The sequence below is a fragment of the Babylonia areolata genome, chromosome 10, assembly GCF_041734735.1.
Source record: "Babylonia areolata isolate BAREFJ2019XMU chromosome 10, ASM4173473v1, whole genome shotgun sequence".
Classification (NCBI taxonomy): Eukaryota; Metazoa; Mollusca; class Gastropoda; order Neogastropoda; family Buccinidae; genus Babylonia; species Babylonia areolata.
In genome coordinates, this window is record NC_134885.1 from 13,009,724 (window position 1) to 13,028,946 (window position 19,223).

The 19,223-nt window shown below is 46.4% G+C and overlaps 1 protein-coding gene across 2 annotated transcripts in view; it reads left to right on the forward strand.

Moving 5' to 3' along the window:
- LOC143286798 (uncharacterized) overlaps positions 1 to 18,780 on the forward strand; it is a 37,989-nt gene extending 19,209 nt beyond the window's left edge. The window contains exons 6-16 of one of the 2 annotated variants that reach the window (XR_013055856.1): positions 453 to 543; positions 3,124 to 3,245; positions 4,322 to 4,442; positions 5,844 to 5,989; positions 6,966 to 7,047; positions 10,340 to 10,479; positions 11,917 to 12,031; positions 14,341 to 14,456; positions 15,151 to 15,213; positions 16,673 to 18,376; positions 18,517 to 18,780. Coding sequence is in view for 1 of the 2 variants with exons in the window: in XM_076594588.1 (XP_076450703.1) it covers positions 453 to 543; positions 3,124 to 3,245; positions 4,322 to 4,442; positions 5,844 to 5,989; positions 6,966 to 7,047; positions 10,340 to 10,479; positions 11,917 to 12,031; positions 14,341 to 14,456; positions 15,151 to 15,213; positions 16,673 to 16,740 (1,064 nt within the window). In the remaining variant the exon portion in view is untranslated. Of the gene's footprint in view, positions 1 to 452; positions 544 to 3,123; positions 3,246 to 4,321; positions 4,443 to 5,843; positions 5,990 to 6,965; positions 7,048 to 10,339; positions 10,480 to 11,916; positions 12,032 to 14,340; positions 14,457 to 15,150; positions 15,214 to 16,672 lie in introns of both variants that reach the window. The other variant, XM_076594588.1, reaches the window with a different exon arrangement.
- Positions 18,781 to 19,223: the final 443 nt, after the last annotated feature.

Sequence of the window (19,223 nt, forward strand, 5' to 3'; positions counted from 1 at the left end):
TGTGGCTGATGGTGTTGCTGATTGGTATGTGTGGCTGATGGTGTTGCTGATTGGTATGTGTGGTTGATGGTGTTGCTGATTGGTATGTGTGGCTGATGGTGTTGCTGATTGGTATGTGTGGCTGATTGTGTTGCTGATTGGTATGTGTGGTTGATGGTGTTGCTGATTGGTATGTGTGGTTGATGGTGTTGCTGATTGGTATGTGTGGTTGATGGTGTTGCTGATTGGTATGTGTGGCTGATGGTGTTGCTGATTGGTATGTGTGGCTGATGGTGTTGCTGATTGGTATGTGTGGTTGATGGTGTTGCTGATTGGTATGTGTGGCTGATGGTGTTGCTGATTGGTATGTGTGGTTGATGGTGTTGCTGATTGGTATGTGTGGTTGATGGTGTTGCTGATTGGTATGTGTGGCTGATGGTGTTGCTGATTGGTATGTGTGGCTGATTGTGCAGCCGAGCTGAGATGCCAGGAGTTACAGCACTGCAGAGAAGACTTCATGGAAGGGGGTCCTGTCCCGGTTGGACTGAATGACAAAACTTGCTTGTAAGTTGTGCGGACAGAAACTGATCGACATTCGACTGACCACCAGCGCTATACCGCGTACCAACGTACATTAGTGAATGTAACTGCTTGTGTCGCTTGAGTGACTGGCAGCTTTTGTGCGTGTTCTAAGGGGGAAAATATTAGCATTGTATGATGAGGCTACTTTCATTTGAAACAAGTTGAAAACTGTTGACAAAACCTATTCTCTGGTTTTCCTTAACGCGGAGAATTGATCTTGCATTGAGCTTTCCGATGATGCTGTTAACGATGTTTGTGATGTCAAATGAATTGTGATGTCAAATGAACACGGTGTTAACGATGTTTGTGATGTCAAGTGAACACAACGTAGAACAGATGATGACATTTGTGATGTTTTCATGTCAAACAATTACATGATAGAAAATATGACGCTATTAACTTTTTTTTTGGTGTTAGATCATGACGTCAAAGGAGAAAACATTGTAGAAGAGATGATGACGTGAGATGATTTTAATGTCAAACAATACAGTGCAGAAAAGATGATGCTGTTTTTGTTGTTGTTGTTGTTGTTTCAAACGTCAAACGAACACATAGTGTACAATGATAATTTTTGACGTTAAAGGAACACAGTGTAGAACCTAAGCTGACGTTTGTGATGTTTTTGTTATTTTTTATTTATTTATTTTTTTAAAAATATAATTTAACGAACACAGTGCAGAACAAGCGATGCTGTTAACGTGGAATTTTTCGTCAAACGTACACACGTGTAGCACATACTGCTGCTTCGTGATCAGTTTCATGTCAAATGAACACAAAAGTGTAGAACAGACAACGCTGCTAACGGATGATTTTTCACTTAGAACGAACACACGTGGGCAATGGATGCTGCTTACTAATTTGTCACGTCAAACGAACACAGGTGTAGAATAGATGCTGCTAAATGATTCTTCGCGTCAGACAAACACAAGTGTAAAACTGATGATGAAAGGGGATGCCGATGTCACTGTCTGTTGGTGTATGTTTGTGGGATTCAGGATTTAGGTAGAAGAAACTTTCCTTTTCTCACAGTGAAAAGTTTGAACATAGTTGTATATTTCAGCGGTTTCACACCACCTTCATCGGCAAAACTGACACAGAAAAGTCCTGGGTTCCAATCCAATGCTTTTCTGTATCAGTTCTGATGATTCCACCCAAGACTTTCTTGTAATCGTTTTGCTGGGGTAACCCAAGACTTTCCTGTATCCATTTTGCTGGGGTAACCCAAGACTTTCCTGTATCCATTTTGCTGGGGTAACCCAAGACTTTCCTGTATCCATTTTGCTGGGGTAACCCAAGACTTTCCTGTATCCATTTTGCTGGGGTAACTGAAGACTTTCATGTATCCATTTTGCTGGGCAAACCAAGACTTTCCTGTATCCATTTTGCTGGGGTAACCTAACCCAAGACTTTCCTGTATCCATTTTGCTGGGGTAAACCAAGACTTTCCTGTATCCATTTTGCTGGGGTAACCTAACCCAAGACTCTCCTGTATCCATTTTGCTTGGGTAACCTAACCCAAGACTTTCCTGTATCCATTTTGCTGGGGTAACCCAAGACTTTCCTGTATCCATTTTGCTGGGGTAACCCAAGACTTTCATGTAACCATTTTGCTGGGCAAACCAAGACTTTCCTGTATCCATTTTGCTGGGGTAACCTAACCCAAGACTTTCCTGTATCCATTTTGCTGGGCAAACCAAGACTTTCCTGTATCCATTTTGCTGGGGTAACCTAACCCAAGACTTTCCTGTATCCATTTTGCTGGGGTAACCTAACCCAAGACTTTCCTGTATCCATTTTGCTGGGGTAACCCAAGACTTTCCTGTATCCATTTTGCTGGGGTAAACCAAGACTTTCCTGTATCCATTTTGCTGGGGTAACCTAACCCAAGACTTTCCTGTATCCATTTTGCTGGGCAAACCAAAACTTTCCTGTATCCATTTTGCTGGGCAAACCAAGACTTTCCTGTATCCATTTTGCTGGGGTAACCTAAGACCTGTCTTTTCAGTTCTGATGAATCAACCCACGACTTTCCTGTATCAGTTTTTGCTAGGACAAACCAAGACTTTTCTGTATCTGTTTTGATGAGTCAAACCAAGATTTTCCTGTATCAGTTTTGCTAGGGTAACCCAAAACTCTTCTGCATTTTGAGTCAGCCAAAGACTTTCCTTATCCCTTTTGCTGGGGTAACCCAAGGTTTTTCTGTATCAATTCTGATGAGTCAAACCAAGACTTTCGTGTATCCACTCTGCTGGGAGAAACCAAGACTTTTCTGTATCAGTTTAGATGAGTCAACCCAAGATTTTCCTGTATCAGTTTTGCTGGGGTAACCCAAGACTTTTTTGTATCAATTTTGATGGTTCCTGTAATCGTTTTGCTGGGGCAGTCCAAGACTTTTCTGTATCAGTCTTGTTGGGGGTAACCCAAACTTTCCTGTATCCGTTTTGCTGGCGCAGTCCAGGAGTTTCCTGCATTATTTATTTATTTATTCATTTTATATATATTTTTTTTTTTTTTTTTTTTTTTTTTTTTGCTTGCTGAGGGGTGTCGTTGCTGTGTCCACAGTCTGTACCGGAACTTCACCAAGTGTGCCGGGAACGCCAAGGCCAACTGCGCCGATCTTCCCTCTGTGCCCGGAGAACCCAGTCCCAGCCAAGTGTCTGAAGTCATCGACCAGGCCTGCACCGGTAGGTGGTGGGGGTGGGGGTGGGGGTGGAGGTGACAAGGGGGTGCGCGGGGACCGGAAGAGGGGGAGGGGAAGGGTGGGGGTGTGGGGGGAGAGGAGGGAGACTGTGGTTGAGGTGGGGGCAGCTTGAAGAAGGGAGCTGACTCGTTTGAAGTGGGGTGTGTGTGTGTGTGTGTGCCTGTGCGTGTGTGCGCTCGTGTGTGTGTGTGTGGTCGTGTGTGTGTGTGCGCGTGTGTGCGTGTGGGCGCTCGTGTGTGTGTGTGTGTGTGTGTGTGTGTGCGTGTGTGTGTCTGTGTGTGTGTGCGCGCGCGCGCGTGTATGTGTGTGTGTGTCTGGTCGTGTGTGTGTGTGTGCCTGTGCGTGTGTGTGTGTGTGTGTGTGTGTGTGTGTGTGTTCATTCTTCAGGTTTGTCTGTCTACTACTGCTAATCATCAGACGAGGAGAGGGTCGGTGGGAGACGGGGAGGGTTGAGTGGAAGAAAGAAAAAACCAGGAAGAGAAGACAACAACAACGACAAAACCACCGGAGGAAGTTTGAGAAATACGACAAGTGCATTTAACTGAATAAATGACAGGCGCAATAGCCGGGTGGTTAAAGCGTTGGACTTTCAATCTGAGGGTCCAGGGTTTGAATCTTGGTGACGGCGCCTGGTGCGTAAAGAGTGGAGATTTTTCCGATCTCCCAGGTCAACATATGTGCAGACCTGCCAGTGCCTGAACACCCTTCGTGTGTATACGCAAGCAAAAGATCAAATACGCACGTTAAAGATCCTGTAATCCATGTCAGCGTTCGGTGGGTGATGGAAACAAGAACATACCCAGTATACACTCCCCCCCACCCCCCACCCCCACCCCCCGAAATCGGAGTATGGCTGCCTCCATGGCGGGGTAAAAACGGTCATACACGTAAAAGCCCACTCGTGTACATGCGAGTGAACGTGGAAGTTGCAGCCCACGAACGAAGAAGAAGAAGTGAATAAATTGTGTGTGTGTGTGTGTGTGTGTGTGTGTGTGTGTGTGTGTGTGTGTATGTGTGTGTGTGTGTGTGTGTGTGTGTGTGTGTGTGTGTGTGTGACAGCGATGGCTCAGGACGGCATCAGCGCCATCTACACGTGCACCGCGTTCACCACCTGCATCAGCGTTGCCACGCAGAAATTAGGTCCAAGCCCTGACACCTTGTTCTTGCCGCATGTCTGCAAGTGAGTACATCAGAAAGACAGAGAGAGAGAGAGACAGAGAGAGAGAGAGAGGGAGAGATGGTGGGGGTGGGCTTTAAACGACGGTTCATAAACCGGAGCTTCAGCTGTGGGCTTTACGCGACGGTTCATAAACCGGAACTTCAGCTGTGGGCTTTACGTGACGGTTCATAAACCGGAACTTCAGCTGTGGGCTTTACGTGACGGTTCATAAACCGGAACTTCAGCTGTGGGCTTTTACGTGACGGTTCATAAACCGGAGCTTCAGCTGTGGGCTTTACGTGACGGTTCATAAACCGGAGCTTCAGCTGTGGGCTTTACGCGACGGTTCATAAACCGGAACTTCAGCTGTGGGCTTCACACGACAGTGCACTAAGTGACGCGGGCTTTGCGGGTGGGTGTTTTACACGTTGGTGCACAGGACGGGATTTTGGGTTTTACACGTTGGTGCACAGGACGGGATTTTGGGTTTTACACGATGGTGCACTAACCGACCAGGGTTTTGTAGCTGTGGGTTTCACACAGTGGTGTTGCACAGACTGGGAGTATGGGCACTATGGTACATTAACTGACCAGGGCTTTGTGGCTGTGGGTTTTATCATGACGGTGCACTGACCAGGGCTTTGTGGCTGTGTGTTTTATCATGACAGTGCACTAACTGACCAGGGTTTTGTGGCTGTGTGTTTTATCATGACAGTGCACTAACTGACCAGGGTTTTGTGGAAGTGGGTTTTATGCGGTGGTGCACTAACAGACCAGAGCTTTGTGGAAGTGGGTTTTACACGTTCGTGCACAAACTGACCAGGGTTTTGTAGCTGTGGGTTTTATCATGACGGTACACTGAATGACCAGGGCTTTGTGGCTGTGGGTTTTATCATGACGGTACACTGACCAGAGCTTTGTGGCTGTGGGTTTTACATGATGGTGCACTAACAGACCAGAGCTTTGTGGCTGTGGGTTTTATACGTTCGTGCACTAACTGACCAGGGTTTTGTAGCTGTGTGTTTTATCATGACAGTGCACTAACTGACCAGGGCTTTGTGGCTGTGGGTTTTATCATGACAGTGCACTAACTGACCAGGGCTTTGTGGCTGTGTGTTTTATCATGACAGTGCACTAACTGACCAGGGCTTTGTGGCTGTGGGTTTTATCATGACAGTGCACTAACTGACCAGGGCTTTGTGGCTGTGGGTTTTACACTGACCAGGGTTTGTGGCTGTGTGTTTTATCATGACAGTCACTAACTGACCAGGGCTTTGTGGCTGTGGGTTTTATCATGACAGTCACTAACTGACCAGGGCTTTGTGGCTGTGGGTTTTAACACGACGGTACACTAATTGGGACTTTGGGGCTCAACACGAGGGCTGCACTGGATCAGGGCTTCTGTGGCTGCTGTGTGGGCAGGACGGTGCAGAACGTGATGGGGTGTGCCCTGCACGAGCTGGACAAGTGCTCCGGGCTGAACGTGAGCATGAAGGCGGCGTTCAAGTCCCAGGTGACGGCCCTGGCCCTCAGGACTGAGGCCATGGGCTGTGGCACGGCTCGTGTCGGTGAGTGAGGGGAGGGAGGCAGTGAGGGAGGTGAGTAAGGGAGGTGAGTGAGGGGAGGGACGGGAGTGAGTGAGGGGAGGGAGTTTAGTGAGGGGGAGGGAGGCAGTGAGGGAGGGAGGGAGGCAGTGAGGGAGGGGAGGGAGTTTAGTGAGGGGGAGGGAGGGAGGTGAGTGAAGGGAGGGAGGTGAGTGAGGGGAGTGAGTGAGGGGGTTGAGTGAGTGAGATGAGTGAGTGAGGGGAGGGAGGCAGTGAGGGAGATGAGTGAGGGGAGGCAGGTGAGTGAGGGAGATGAGTGAGTGAGGGAGGGGAGGGAAGTGAGGGAGGGGAGGGAGGCAGTGAGGGAGGGAGATGAGTGAGGAGAGGGAGGTGAGTGAGGGAGGTGAGTGAGGGAGGTGAGTGAGGGGATGGAGGGAGGGGAGAGTTTAGTGAGGGGGAGGGAGGGAGGGGAGGGAGTTGAGTGAGGGGAGGGAGGCAGTGAGGGAGGTGAGGGGGGAGGCAGTGAGGGAGGTGAGTGAGGGGAGGGAGGCGAGGGAGGGAGGGGAGGGAGGCAGTGAGGGAGGGGAGGGAGGCAGTGAGTGAGGGGAGGGAGGTGAGTGAGGGGAGGGAGCTGGCTGTTTGCTTGTTGAAGAAGGATCGATGAGCTTCATCCGAGGGCTGGTTTGGTCAGGATACATGTGTGTGTTTGTGTGTGTGTGTGTGTGTGTGTGTGTGTGTGTGTGTGTGTGTGTGTGTGTGTGTGTGTGTGTGATGGTAACTTTGAAATGCTGTTACGTTTGTGAGGGGTGGGGAGGGGAGGGGAGGATGAGGGTTGGTAACAGGGGGTCTTGCTAGTATAATGTGTGTTGGCGTGTGTGTGTGTGTGTGTGTGTGTGTGTGTGTGTGTTGGCGTGTGTGTGTGTGTTGGTGTGTGTGTGTGTGTGTGTTGGCGCGCGCGCGCGCGCGCGCGTGTGTGTGTGTGTGTGTGTGTGTTTTACAGTGACGGACAGTTGCACTGACCTGGAGCCTTGCCTCAACGCTTACGCCAATAACCAGCAATGGAACTTTGATGGCATGTGCAAGTGAGTTTCCGCTCTGGATGTGTGGCCTGTATGAACCACTGTGTCCCCCCCCTCCCCCCTCCTCAGCGCAGAGAGTCCTCACAGTTACTCAGACACGATTGTCGTCCTGTCTTAGTGGCCTGCCTGTATCTCCGTGCCCGACACTTACGTCCACGGCTGAACTTCTGCGTGTTGAGTATATACCAAGCTTCTGGACGTAATGCAACCGACACTATTCTACATAGTGTTTGGACGTCATCGTCATAGCGATTATTCAAAAAGCAGCTCAGTTCCCTCTCAAGACGAGCATATACTGTTCAGAGAATTTTGTATGTTTGTTTGTTTGTTTGAACTGCGAACATGTCTTAATGTTCACTCATGTTTTTGGCTTTACTGAATTAGAACACTGTCGGGGTGAATTTTCACGTTGAAATATTTTAGTGGGGAGGAAAAATAGTTATAATTTCGTATCGGTGTGAAAACTACAGTGTCGTGCCAAAAGCATGCTACATACCAGGCCTGTCAGGAAATAATTGTTTTCTAGGAGAAGATTTTGAACAAGGTCAAGTAAAACGGTACAACACAGCACAGCACAGCACAGTACAGCACAACTGTCATTGAACACAGCTTTTCCACCCCCACACCCCCCAACCCACCCCTCACGCACCATAAACTTAGATAAAAAAACAACAACATCATCACCTTGAAAAAGGGGGGTGGAGGTGGGGGAGGAGAGTGGGTGCGGGTATGGGGGTGAGTTGGTGTGTGTCTGTGTGTATTGGGGGTGGGGGTGAGTTGGTGTGTGTGTGTGTGTGTGTGTGTGTGTATTGGGGGTGGGGGTGAGTTGGTGTGTGTGTGTGTGTGTGTGTGTATTGGGGGTGGGGGTGAGTTGGTGTGTGTGTGTGTGTGTGTGTGCGTGTGTGTGTGTGTGTGCTGGGGGTGGGGGTGAGTTGGTGTGTGTGTGTGTGTGCTGGGGGTGGGGATGAGTTGGTGTGTGTGTGTGTGTTTGCTGGGGGTGGGGTGAGTTGGTGTGTGTGTTGGGGGGAGCACTCATGAGCCTTGAGCTTTTCCCCAAATAGCAGTCATGTCATTTTTAGTTTTACAAAAATAAATTTTCCATACCCTCCCTCCCTACGCTTGACGCACGTAAAAGAACCCACGACAACAAGAGGGTTGTCTTTAGCAAAAATCTTTAGACAAATCCGCTTTGATAGTAAAAAAAAGAAAAAAAAAAAAAAAAAAAAAAAAAAAAAAACATTTGCTGGTAGAAAAAAGGGTGTAGTCCTGCACTTAGGCGACACGATCTCTCAGGGGGAGAGCAGCCCGAATTTCACTTAAGCTTTTTTTTTTCCAGCAGGAAAAGCATAAATGCCCCCGCCCCCTTCACCCCTCCCCTCCCGCCCCCTCCAGCCTGCAGCAAATAATAATAATAAAAAAAAGTATTAAAATCTTTTCAACTGGACAATCAGCGAGGCTTCACCAGTAAAAGGAAAACAAGGACAGGAACTCCTGCTCCATATGCAAGACAGACAAAGGGCCACAACTTCACTTTAACAAAGACCTTGCAGCTCAACTGTCTGCCAGTTGGCACACAGGAAAGCAAAGCAAAACAGACCCCTATCCTATCCCAGAACGTTCCCCACCGCCTCCCATGCCGATTCCGCCCCGAACACCCGGTAATCAGAGCAGAACCAAACCGTACCAAACTCCACACCCGGACAACGCAACCCTGATTCCACCTCAACTCCAACCCCAACCCCAACCTCAGCCCTAACCCTTACTTCAACAAAACCCTAACCGCAACCTCAAGCTTAACCCTAACCCTGACTTAACCCAACCTCAACCTCAAGCTAAACCCTAACCCTGATTTCAACCCCACCTCAACCTCAAGCTAAACCCTAACCGTGATTTCAACCCAGCCTCAACCTCAAGCTAAACCCTAACTCTGATTTCAACCCCACCTCAACCTCAAGCTAAACCCTAACCCTGATTTCAACATAACCTCAACCTCAAGCTAAACCCTAACCCTGATTTCAACCCAACCTCAACCTCAAGCTAAACCCTAACCCTGATTTCAACCTAACCTCAACCTCAAGCTAAACCTTAACCTTGATTTCAACCCAACCTCAACCTCAAGCTAAACCCTAACCCTGATTTCAACATAACCTCAACCTCAGGCTAAACCCTAACCCTGATTTCAACCCAACCACAACCTCAAGCTAAACCCTAACCTTGATTTCAACCCAACCACAACCTCAAGCTAAACCCTAACCCTGATTTCAACCCAACCACAACCTCAAGCTAAACCCTAACCCTGATTTCAACCCAACCACAACCTCAAGCTAAACCCTAACCCTGATTTCAACCCAACCACAACCTCAAGCTAAACCCTAACCCTGATTTCAACCCAACCACAACCTCAAGCTAAACTCTAACCTTGATTTCAACCCAACCTCAACCTCAAGCTAAACCCTAACCCTGACTTCAACCCAGCCTCAACCTCAAGCTAAACCCTAACCCTGATTTCAACCTAACCTCAACCTCAAGCTAAACCCTAACCTTGATTTCAACCCAACCTCAACCTCTACCTCAACCCCAACCCCCCAACTGAACTCCATCCTAACCCTAACCCCAATCCTTGCCGTGTCGCCATCCCTAAGCCCACCCAACCCCAGCTCCAGCCCCGACTCGAACCCCAACACGAATCCTAATTCAACCCCAACCCAAACCCTAACCCAAACCCAACCCTAACTCCATCCTAAACCTAATAATATACCTAACCCTAACGCTAACCCTGACCACCACCACCACATCCACAACCACATCCACATCCAAAACCGCAACCCCAATTCTAACCCCAAACACCAACTCCAACCTGACCTCAACTACAACCTTAAGTCCAACCCCAACACTAATCCACCCCCCCCCCCCCCACCAGCCCCTTCCCCCTCTCCCTCTCTTCAACTGAAACCCAAACCCTAGCCAGAGAAAGCCCCATCCCCACCCCCACCCCACCCCCGATCACACATTTAAAAAAAAACACCAGCAGTAGGCTATACTTCATCAAGTTTCCGCACTCAGTTCTTTCAAGTCTGGCCTTAAAACACCTACCTCTTCCCAAGATAGCCTCACTCCACTGCCTCTTCCTTGTCTTCAGTTGTTTTTTTTCTTCAGTTTTAGAGTTATGCATACGTGTGAATGACTGGTGTGAAAGCGCTTAGATTTGTCTGCACAAAATTCATCGCTATATAAATACTATCATCATTATCAGTATTATACGAAGTAAGGCCATTTTCCCCCGTTCTGACTGCAGTGCTACCCACACTTTCCAGTCGTGCGCCGGAGGAATCGTAGAGAGCTGCAACTTGACGGGCCCTGCCACGCCCCCTGCCGGCGGTATGCGGATGCCTCGTCTCGCTGCTCTGTCCAGCACGACGGAGGGGTTGTGCTCTGGTACGTGACGGCGGAAGGGGTGTGTGGGGGAAGGGAGAGGGGCGGGTGTGGGTGGGAGTGTAAATTTCTTTGGCTGACCCATCAGGTCTAGCATCTTCATAAACGTGCATTGGTCCGTTTTCGTTCTTTTCAGTCCGTCCCTCTCTCATTCATTCATTCATCACATCATGTTTCATTTACTGCTTCTTTTTATTCCGTCCCTCACTCACATTCATTCATTCAGTGGAGTGATGGCCTAGAGGTAACGCGTCCGTATAGGAAGCGAGAGAATCTGAGCGCGCAGGTTCGAATCACGGCTCAGCCGCCGATATCTTCTCTCCCTCCACTAGACCTTGAGTGGTGGTCTGGACGCTAGTGATTCGGATGAGACGATAAACCGAGGTCCCGTGTGCAGCATGCACTTAGCGCACGTAAAAGAACCCACGGCAACAAAAGGGTTGTTCCTGGCAAAATTCTGTAGAAAAATCCTCTTCGATAGGAAAAAACAAAAAAAAAAACCACCAACCAAAACCAAACAAACAAACAAAAAAAACAACCAACCAAACAAACAAACAAAACAAACTGCACGCAGGGAAAAAAAAAAACAACAAAAAATGGGTGGCGCTGAAGTGTAGTGACGTGGTCTCCCTGGGGAGAGCAGCCCGAATTTCACACAGAGAAATCTGTTGTGAAAAACAAACAAAAAGCAAATACAGATTCATTCATTCATTCATCTCATCATGTTTCATTCATTGTTCGGACGGCTGGTTGATCAGCCAATTGATAGTGAACAATCGATCTCCGTCTGGTGCAGCAGAGAGGACCAGCTTGTTGACTGACCGACTGAATACCTGATTAGGATTCCTGGTAATAATCAAGGAGATCGATTGTTCACTTGTGATCGATCAATTGGCTGATTGATCGATTGATTTATTGACCATGGCTGATTGATCGATTGATTTATTGACCATGGATGATTGATCGATTGATTTATTGACCATGGATGATTGATCGATTGATTTATTGACCATGGCTGATTGATCGATTGATTTATTGACCATGGCTGATTGATCGATTGATTTATTGACCATGGCTGGTTGATCGATTGAGGGAGGGAGGGAGAGATAGAAAGGCAGGTGAATCTGATTGGTTGGTAGTTTGATTGCTTGGTTGAATGGTTGGAAGTGTATAGCGAGCGAGGTGAGTGGATAAAAGGCTAGAAGGATGGATGGCTAGATGGATGGAAGGTTGGACAACTAATGTGAGTAGTTTTAATTTTGGCTGCTTGATTGACTCCGTAACTGGTTGATGGCTCAGTCGATGTATCCATGAACTCTTTGAATGAATTTATGATGGACTGCTGGATTGGTCGAGTGATTGACTGACTGATTGACTGATAAATCTTTGCCGCCCCCCCCGCCCCCCGCCACCCACCCATCCCCCCTAACCCGTTGCCAGCCATGCGGAACCAGACCATTCTGGGCTGTGACGAGTTCAACGACTGTCTCGGCGGATACGCCCTCGACCTCCCGAAAAATGGCTGGGAAATGATCAACAGCGGGACGTGGTGCCGGTAAGTCGGTCCCCCCCCCCCCGCCCCCCCCCCCCCTCCACCCCACTCTCCCCTCACCTGTGTCTGCCCGTCTGTCTGTCTGCCTTGTCTGTTTGTTTGTCTGTCTGTCTCCTCCCCCTCGCCGCCCTCCCCCCCCCCCCCCACCCTCTCTCTCTCTTTCTCCTTTCTGAAGTTTTATCACTTGTATCGAATGAAAACGGTTTTTTGGGGTTGTTTTTTTTCTGAGTTCTCTCTCTCTCTCTGTCTCCCTCTGTCTGTCTGTCTGCCTTTCTCTCTCTGTCTCTCTCTGTCTCTGTCTCTCTGTCTCTGTCTTTCTCTCTGTCTTTCTCTCTCTGTCTCTCTCTTCTTGCTCATGCATGTGAACACACACACACACACACACACACACACACACACACACACACACACACACACTCTCTCTCTCTCTCTCTCTCTCTCTCTCTCTCTCTCTCTCTCACTCATTTCAATTATTTGGGGGGAAAAAAAAAGATTCACACGCCATAGATATGAATGTATTATGTGAAGCGTTTTTTTTTTCCAGAAAAGGGGAGAAAAAACAACAACGGTGATAGAAGGCAGATTTTTCCCATAGGATTTTGCCAGGGACATCCTTTTCGTTGCCATGGGTTCTTTTACGTGCTGTAATAAGGGCATTCTGCACACTGAACCTCGGTTTATCGCCTCCGAATGACTAGCACATCAAAACCACAACTGAAGATCTAGTGGATGGAGGTGGGGGGGCGGGGGGGGGGGGAGGAGAAGTAAAATCACGGTCCATACGTAGGACTCGAACCAGTGGACCCTTACCTCCTAGCCGGGTGCATAACCACTTGGCCACCGTGCCACATCAACTATAATAAAGAGGTGAGGGTGGACAAAGACGTAGAGAGGGAAGAGGAGGGGGGCGACAGACGATGACATGGACTGGGAGAATGGGGAGGAGAAGGAGGAGAAGGAGAATAAAGGTGAAGAAAGACGAAGAAGAAGAAAGGAGAAGAGAGACGGATGAGAAGAAAGGAGAAAGCAGGAGAAAGGAGAAGAAAGGAGGAGAAAGTAGAAGAAAGGAGAAAAAAGAAAGAGAAGAAAGGAGAAAGAAGAAAGGAGAAAGGAGAAGAAAGAAGAAGAGAGAAGGAGGAGGAGGAGAAGAAAGGAGAAGAAAGAAGAAGGAGAAGAAAGAAGAAAGGAGAAGAAAGAAAGGAGAAAGGAGAAGAAAGAAGAAGAAAGGAGAAGAAAGAAGAAAGGAGAAGAAAGAAAGGAGAAAGGAGAAGAAAGAAGGAGAAAGGAGAAGAAAGAAGAAAGGAGAAAAAAGGAGAAGACAGAAGAAAGGAGAAGAAAGGAGAAAGGAGAAGAAAGGAGAAAGAAGAAAGGAGAAGAAGAAGAAGAAGAAAGGAGAAAGGAGAAGAAAGGAGAAAGAAGAAAGGAGAAGACAGAAGAAAGGAGAAGAAAGGAGAAGAAAGAAGAAGAAAGAAGAAAGGAGAAAGGAGAAGAAAGAAGAAGAAAGGAGAAAGGAGAATAAAGGAGAAAGGAGAAGAAAGAAGAAAGTAGAAGAAAGGAGAAAGAAGAAAGGAGAAGAAAGGAGAAAGAAGAAAGGAGAAGAAAGGAGAAAGGAGAAGAAAGAAGAAGAGAGAAGGAGGAGGAGAAGAAGAAGAAGAAAGGAGAAGAAAGAAGAAGAAAGAAGAAAGGAGAAGAAAGGAGAAAGGAGAAGAAAGGAGAAGAAAGGAGAAAGAAGAAAGGAGAAAGAAGAAAGGAGAAGAAAGGAGAAGAAAGGAGAAGAAAGAAGAAGAAAGGAGAAAGAAGAAAGGAGAAGAAGGAGGAGGGGAAGAAGAAGAAGAAAGAAGAAGGAGAAGAAGAAGAAGGAAACAACAACAACAACGACAACCAACTGTTAAGGCGACGAGGACAGAGGACAGAAGTAGAGACAGAGGAGGAGGAGGAGGAGAAGAAAGAGGAATATGAAATCATATACAGAGTTTGAAAAAAAAAAAAAAAAAAAAGGGAGGGGGGGGGGGGGAAGCAGAAAAGAACTACTTGGGATCTTCAGTAATTTTCTTCTTGTGGGTATGTTGAAATGATGCTGAATTTCCAGGATACGATACGACGCTGTATGCTGCCAGTGTAAGGAGTACCAAGTCATAACCAAAGCTGCTTTCTTGCACATGCACTTCCGTTTTCACAATTCAGAACCAAAGGTTTCGTTTATAAGTCATTGAGCAACTGTTTTAACTATGTGGCCCTTAACTTTTTAATTTTTTTTTTAGGAAGTCAGTATTTAAAAAAAAAAAAAAAATTGCGTGTGTTTACCATTGCAGCCTTACCATCCAGATGATGGAGTGCGCGCGGCGCGCCAGGACTTGCACGATGTCGGACAGCTTGAGGAACAGCGTCAGGACCGCCTACAGAGCGTTCCTGAACCTGGGATGCCGAGGTACCGTCCCCTGTGCTTTGTCCATCCGGCCGGCCCGCCGTCAGTCTGTGTCTGTTCGCGTGCACACACATACACCTACACACGCAGCACGAACACGCACGCACACGCATGCAAACACACCACGAACGTAAGCGCGTGCACCCACGCACGCACACACGCACGCACATCTGTTCAGATAATGTGGGTGAATGCGTTGGTGGGTTAGTGAATTTAAGTATTGTCAGAATTACAGGTAATGGGTGTTGTTGTTGTAATCGCGCACTCTAGCACGCACTCACGTATGTGTCTGTTCAGTGGATGTGGGTGAGTGTGTTGGTAGGGTAGGGGATTTTCGTATTGTTAGAATTACAGATAATGGTTGTTGTTGTTGTAATCACTGTGCCATAATGAAATACGATTTTGAATGTGCGTGTATGTGTGTGTGTGTGAGAGAGAGAGAGAGAGAGAGAGAGGGGGGGGAGAGAGAGAGAGAGGGAGAGAGAGAGAGAGAGAGAGGGAGAGAGAGAGAGAGAGAGAGAGAGAGAGAGAGAGAGAGACGTACGCGGAAACCATCAGTAATTCCTTCCAACTGAAACAAACAAACAAACGGAAAAGTGAACGAATAAATAACGAAGGAAGAAACGAATGTAACTCTGGAATAGCATGCCGATCGGTGGTTCCAAGACCGCTACAACTGCCATTTTGTCTTCTGCAGATGCCTTCGACTTCAAGAGCGAGCCAGAGAACCAGCCGACGACAACACCAAAGCCGACTGGAGGTATGTATTAACATATAGCAGAGACCCCACCCCCTGAGTGAACCATCTTTTTCACATTCAGGACTGGTAGATATCTTGTAAATAAAGTTTCCACCCTGAGCCATCTTTTTCAGATTCAGAACTGGTAAATATCCTGCAAATAAAGTTTTCACCGTGAGCCATCATATTCACATTCAGAACTGGTAGATATCTTGTAAATAAAGTTTCCACCCTGAGCCATCTTTTTCACATTCAGGACTGGTAGATATCTTGTAAATAAAGTTTCCGCCCTGAGCCATCATTTTCAGAATCAGAACTGGTAAACATCTTGAAAGTAAAGTTTCCACCGTGAGCCATCTTTTTCAGATTCAGAACTGGTAAATATCCTGCAAATAAAGTTTTCACCGTGAGCCATCATTTTCAGATTCAGAACTGGTAAATATCCTGCAAATAAAGTTTTCACCGTGAGCCATCATTTTCAGATTCAGAACTGGTAAATATCCTGCAAATAAAGTTTTCACCGTGAGCCATCTTTTTCACATTCAGGACTGGTAGATATCTTGTAAATAAAGTTTTCACCGTGAGCCATCATTTTCAGATTCAGAACTGGTAAATATCCTGCAAATAAAGTTTTCACCGTGAGCCATCATTTTCAAATTCAGAACTGGTAAATATCCTGCAAATAAAGTTTGAAAGTAAAACGATAAGCCCAGCTTCATAGTTCTACTTTCGAAGAGCATATCGATGGTTCTACTTGTTATTTTCTTCGCACAATTCCAAAGCAATTTTATTGATTTTTTTTTTTATATATATATAACTATAAGCTTTGAACGCGTGTATGCTATTGCAGAATTCTGTGTTGTACTCGTTACGTAAGCGTTGTCACCACAGTCCATGACTCTATCAGTTGTTTGTTTTTGTTTTTTTTGTAATTTTTGTGTGTGTGCTTTTGCAATTCTCCATCCGCCAAAAGGAGTGAAAGGAAAGTGAATCTTCCATCTTGAATATTTCCCTCACACACCAGCATTGAAGCTTGTTGCATTCACTTTAATATATCTACAGGCACCCCGGGGGGATCAGCCGATGGGGGTTGTGGTGGAGCATCCTAAAAGGGTGGAGGAGGGTAGAACAAATCCAGTCATGCTGTTTATGGCCCAGCCGACCACTAAGGCCATATCAGGGCTGAAGGAGAGTAGAATACTATTCTAAACAATGCCTGGCGTCAGCAAAACAAACCCATTCAGACGGGCAAGAAGGCTTGATATGGTTACCGTGAAGGTTTGAACACCCAGACTGTGCAGTGCAAGGCTGACACACTGTACCACAGAGTCCCGCCGCACGCTGCCCCCTCCACTTCCCCCCGCCCCATCTCCCTCACCCCATAGTAGTTCATCATTGAGGAGTTAAAGTTAGTGCTGTGTTACATCCGCCCACGACCACAATAAACTACACGAAGATTTTGTCTGGTCTGTTTGAACAGGAGCCCCGAGCCTTGCGGGTGTGTCGCTGATCGGGATGCTTTTGCTGGCCTGTCTGAGTCGGCTGTAGAGGGAGACGATTTTGGAATCAGTCGTCACAACAAAATTATCGGTCTTTGATCTGATACCGTTTCAACAGAAATGAAAATGGATAATTTTTTTTTTTTCTGAAATGATGAGGTGAGATTTGTTTTCAAACAAACTATGCACATAAAAACCAAGATACAATATGAAAAATAGGTTAATGTGCTTGGTTACTTTCTATTTTCTCTCTATTCCAAAGACAGTTGAAGGGGCTATCAAAAAAAAACGTGGTTAGGGTCTTCACATATTGAAATACTAGTTACCTGCTCTATTTGACTTCGACTATTCAGTTGATAGTTTGGAAATAATGAGTGTCTGACTTGCTTTATATTCAGAAGTGTAGTTCTTCCACTGCACAGACAGTCAAATTACCAGGAAACTTTACAGATAACTGTTTCTTTTCTTTAGCACTTTTTCCATCGTTGTTATTTTTCTGCATTTGTTACGAAAATGTGTTCAGATTTTGTGTTCATGTATATTGAGTTATGTATGTGTACATAACAGACAAACATTTACGATTTTTTTTGTAATTGTAACTTTTTCATTTAATCAGAGATAAATGTATGAATAATATAAATGGTAGAAAGCACAGACAAGGCTTGCAGGCACAAACACACACACACACACACACACACACACACACACACACACACACACACACACACACACACACACACACACACACACACACACACACACACACACACACACACACACACACACACACACACACACACACACACAAAGTGAACCGTTGTCCCTTTGAAATCATGACCGACGATGCCAAATGAAGCTCTTCGTCACTACTGAGAAGGGGGGTTACTCGGTATAGCTCAATATACCTTACTTTCCTCCCTTGTTGATAATGAAGCTGTGCTGTTGGGTGGATCAGTGTGGCGCTGTCTGTCTATAACTCCAAGTGATGACGATTCTTCGCCACTCATTGTCACTGCTGTGCGTTTCCTGTGTAGATGTATGTTGTTTGTATTATTCCTTTCCCCTTGTTTGTACTCGCATACAGTCTCACTTGATGATGGGATGTTAAACCAACTGAGGTTCTGGCAACGCATGCAACACGGCAGCACTTTTGATCACGTAAACTGAAGAGCCCACGGTAACAAAAGGGTTGTTCCTAGCAAAATTCTGCAGAGGAAAATCGACTGTTGATAGTAAAACATATTCTCTCTGGGAAGAGCAGGCCGAATATTTCACACAGTAAAATCGGCGGTTGTGACAAGAATAAAAGTAATAAAATATCATACTCCGCGTTCTCAGTCTTTACTAAAAATGCACAGAAAATAACATCCAGTTTTGCGAAGACTATGGTCAGTTTGTTTCGTAAAAAGAAATCGCCAGTGTCCGTTTGAGAAAAGAAACGGAAAGAAATCTGTGCTGAAAAAAAAAGAAAAAAAAGTGAGGTGGCGACTGATGCGCCTTACCCTGTCGGGAGAGCAGCCCAAATTTCATATTGGGCAGAGAAATCTTCGCTGAATACTGACGAACGCTAGCAGACACGTGGCACTTGTGAAATTAATGTTCTCAGTGAAGTCTTGTTTCATCATTGATCTGGACAAGCTTGGTGCAAAGAACTGTTGTTGCTGGCCCTATCCTTCTAATCATAGGTCTGTTTCAACATCTGGACAAGCTTGGTGCAAAGAACTATTGTTGCTGGCCCTATCCTTCTAATCATAGGTCTGTTTCAACATCTGGACAAGCTTGGTGCAAAGAACTATTGTTGCTGGCCCTATCCTTCTGATCATAGGTCTGTTTCAACATCTGGACAGTCCTTATATGTTTTCGTTGAGAGGCTGATTCTGACAATCTTTCGTGCTACATTGGTTGTAATGATTCTTTTCTCTGTTTTTTTTCCTTCTCTCTCTCTCTCTATATATATGATATACATGTATATATGATGCATTGCTATGTATTGTATCGTGTTTTTGTATGTACCGTGAAGAAATCCTATACTTTTGATGATGTATTATTGGAACTAATAAAGAAGAAGTTAATAAAAGAGTGAAGTTTATGTCAGCCTGCCTGTCGGACTATCTTTGTTACATCTAATTTTCTCTCACTCTTTGATCGGTTGCTCTGTGTGTGTGTGTGTGTGTGTGTGTGTGTGTGTGTCCATCTCCCTCTCTCTGTCTGTCTCTCTTGCATGATCTTTATTTCAGTCTTTGTCTGTCTCTGCGTCTGTCTGTCCGTCTGTCTATCCGTCTCCATTTCTGTCTGTCTGTTTGTCTTTCTGTCAGTCAGTCTCTCTCTCTCTCTCTCTCTCTGTGCCCCCCCCCCCCCCCCCCCCCCATCTCTCTCTTTCACTCATTTTCGCTCTGTTTGCCGAACTCTTGGCCTCACGGTGTCTTCGCAAGATATTGTGCAGTTGCTTCCCTTACACCAACAGATAGGAACAAATTGAAAAGGATGGAGCGATCGGCAATTTGTGTGTGTGTGTGTGTGTGTGTGTGTGTG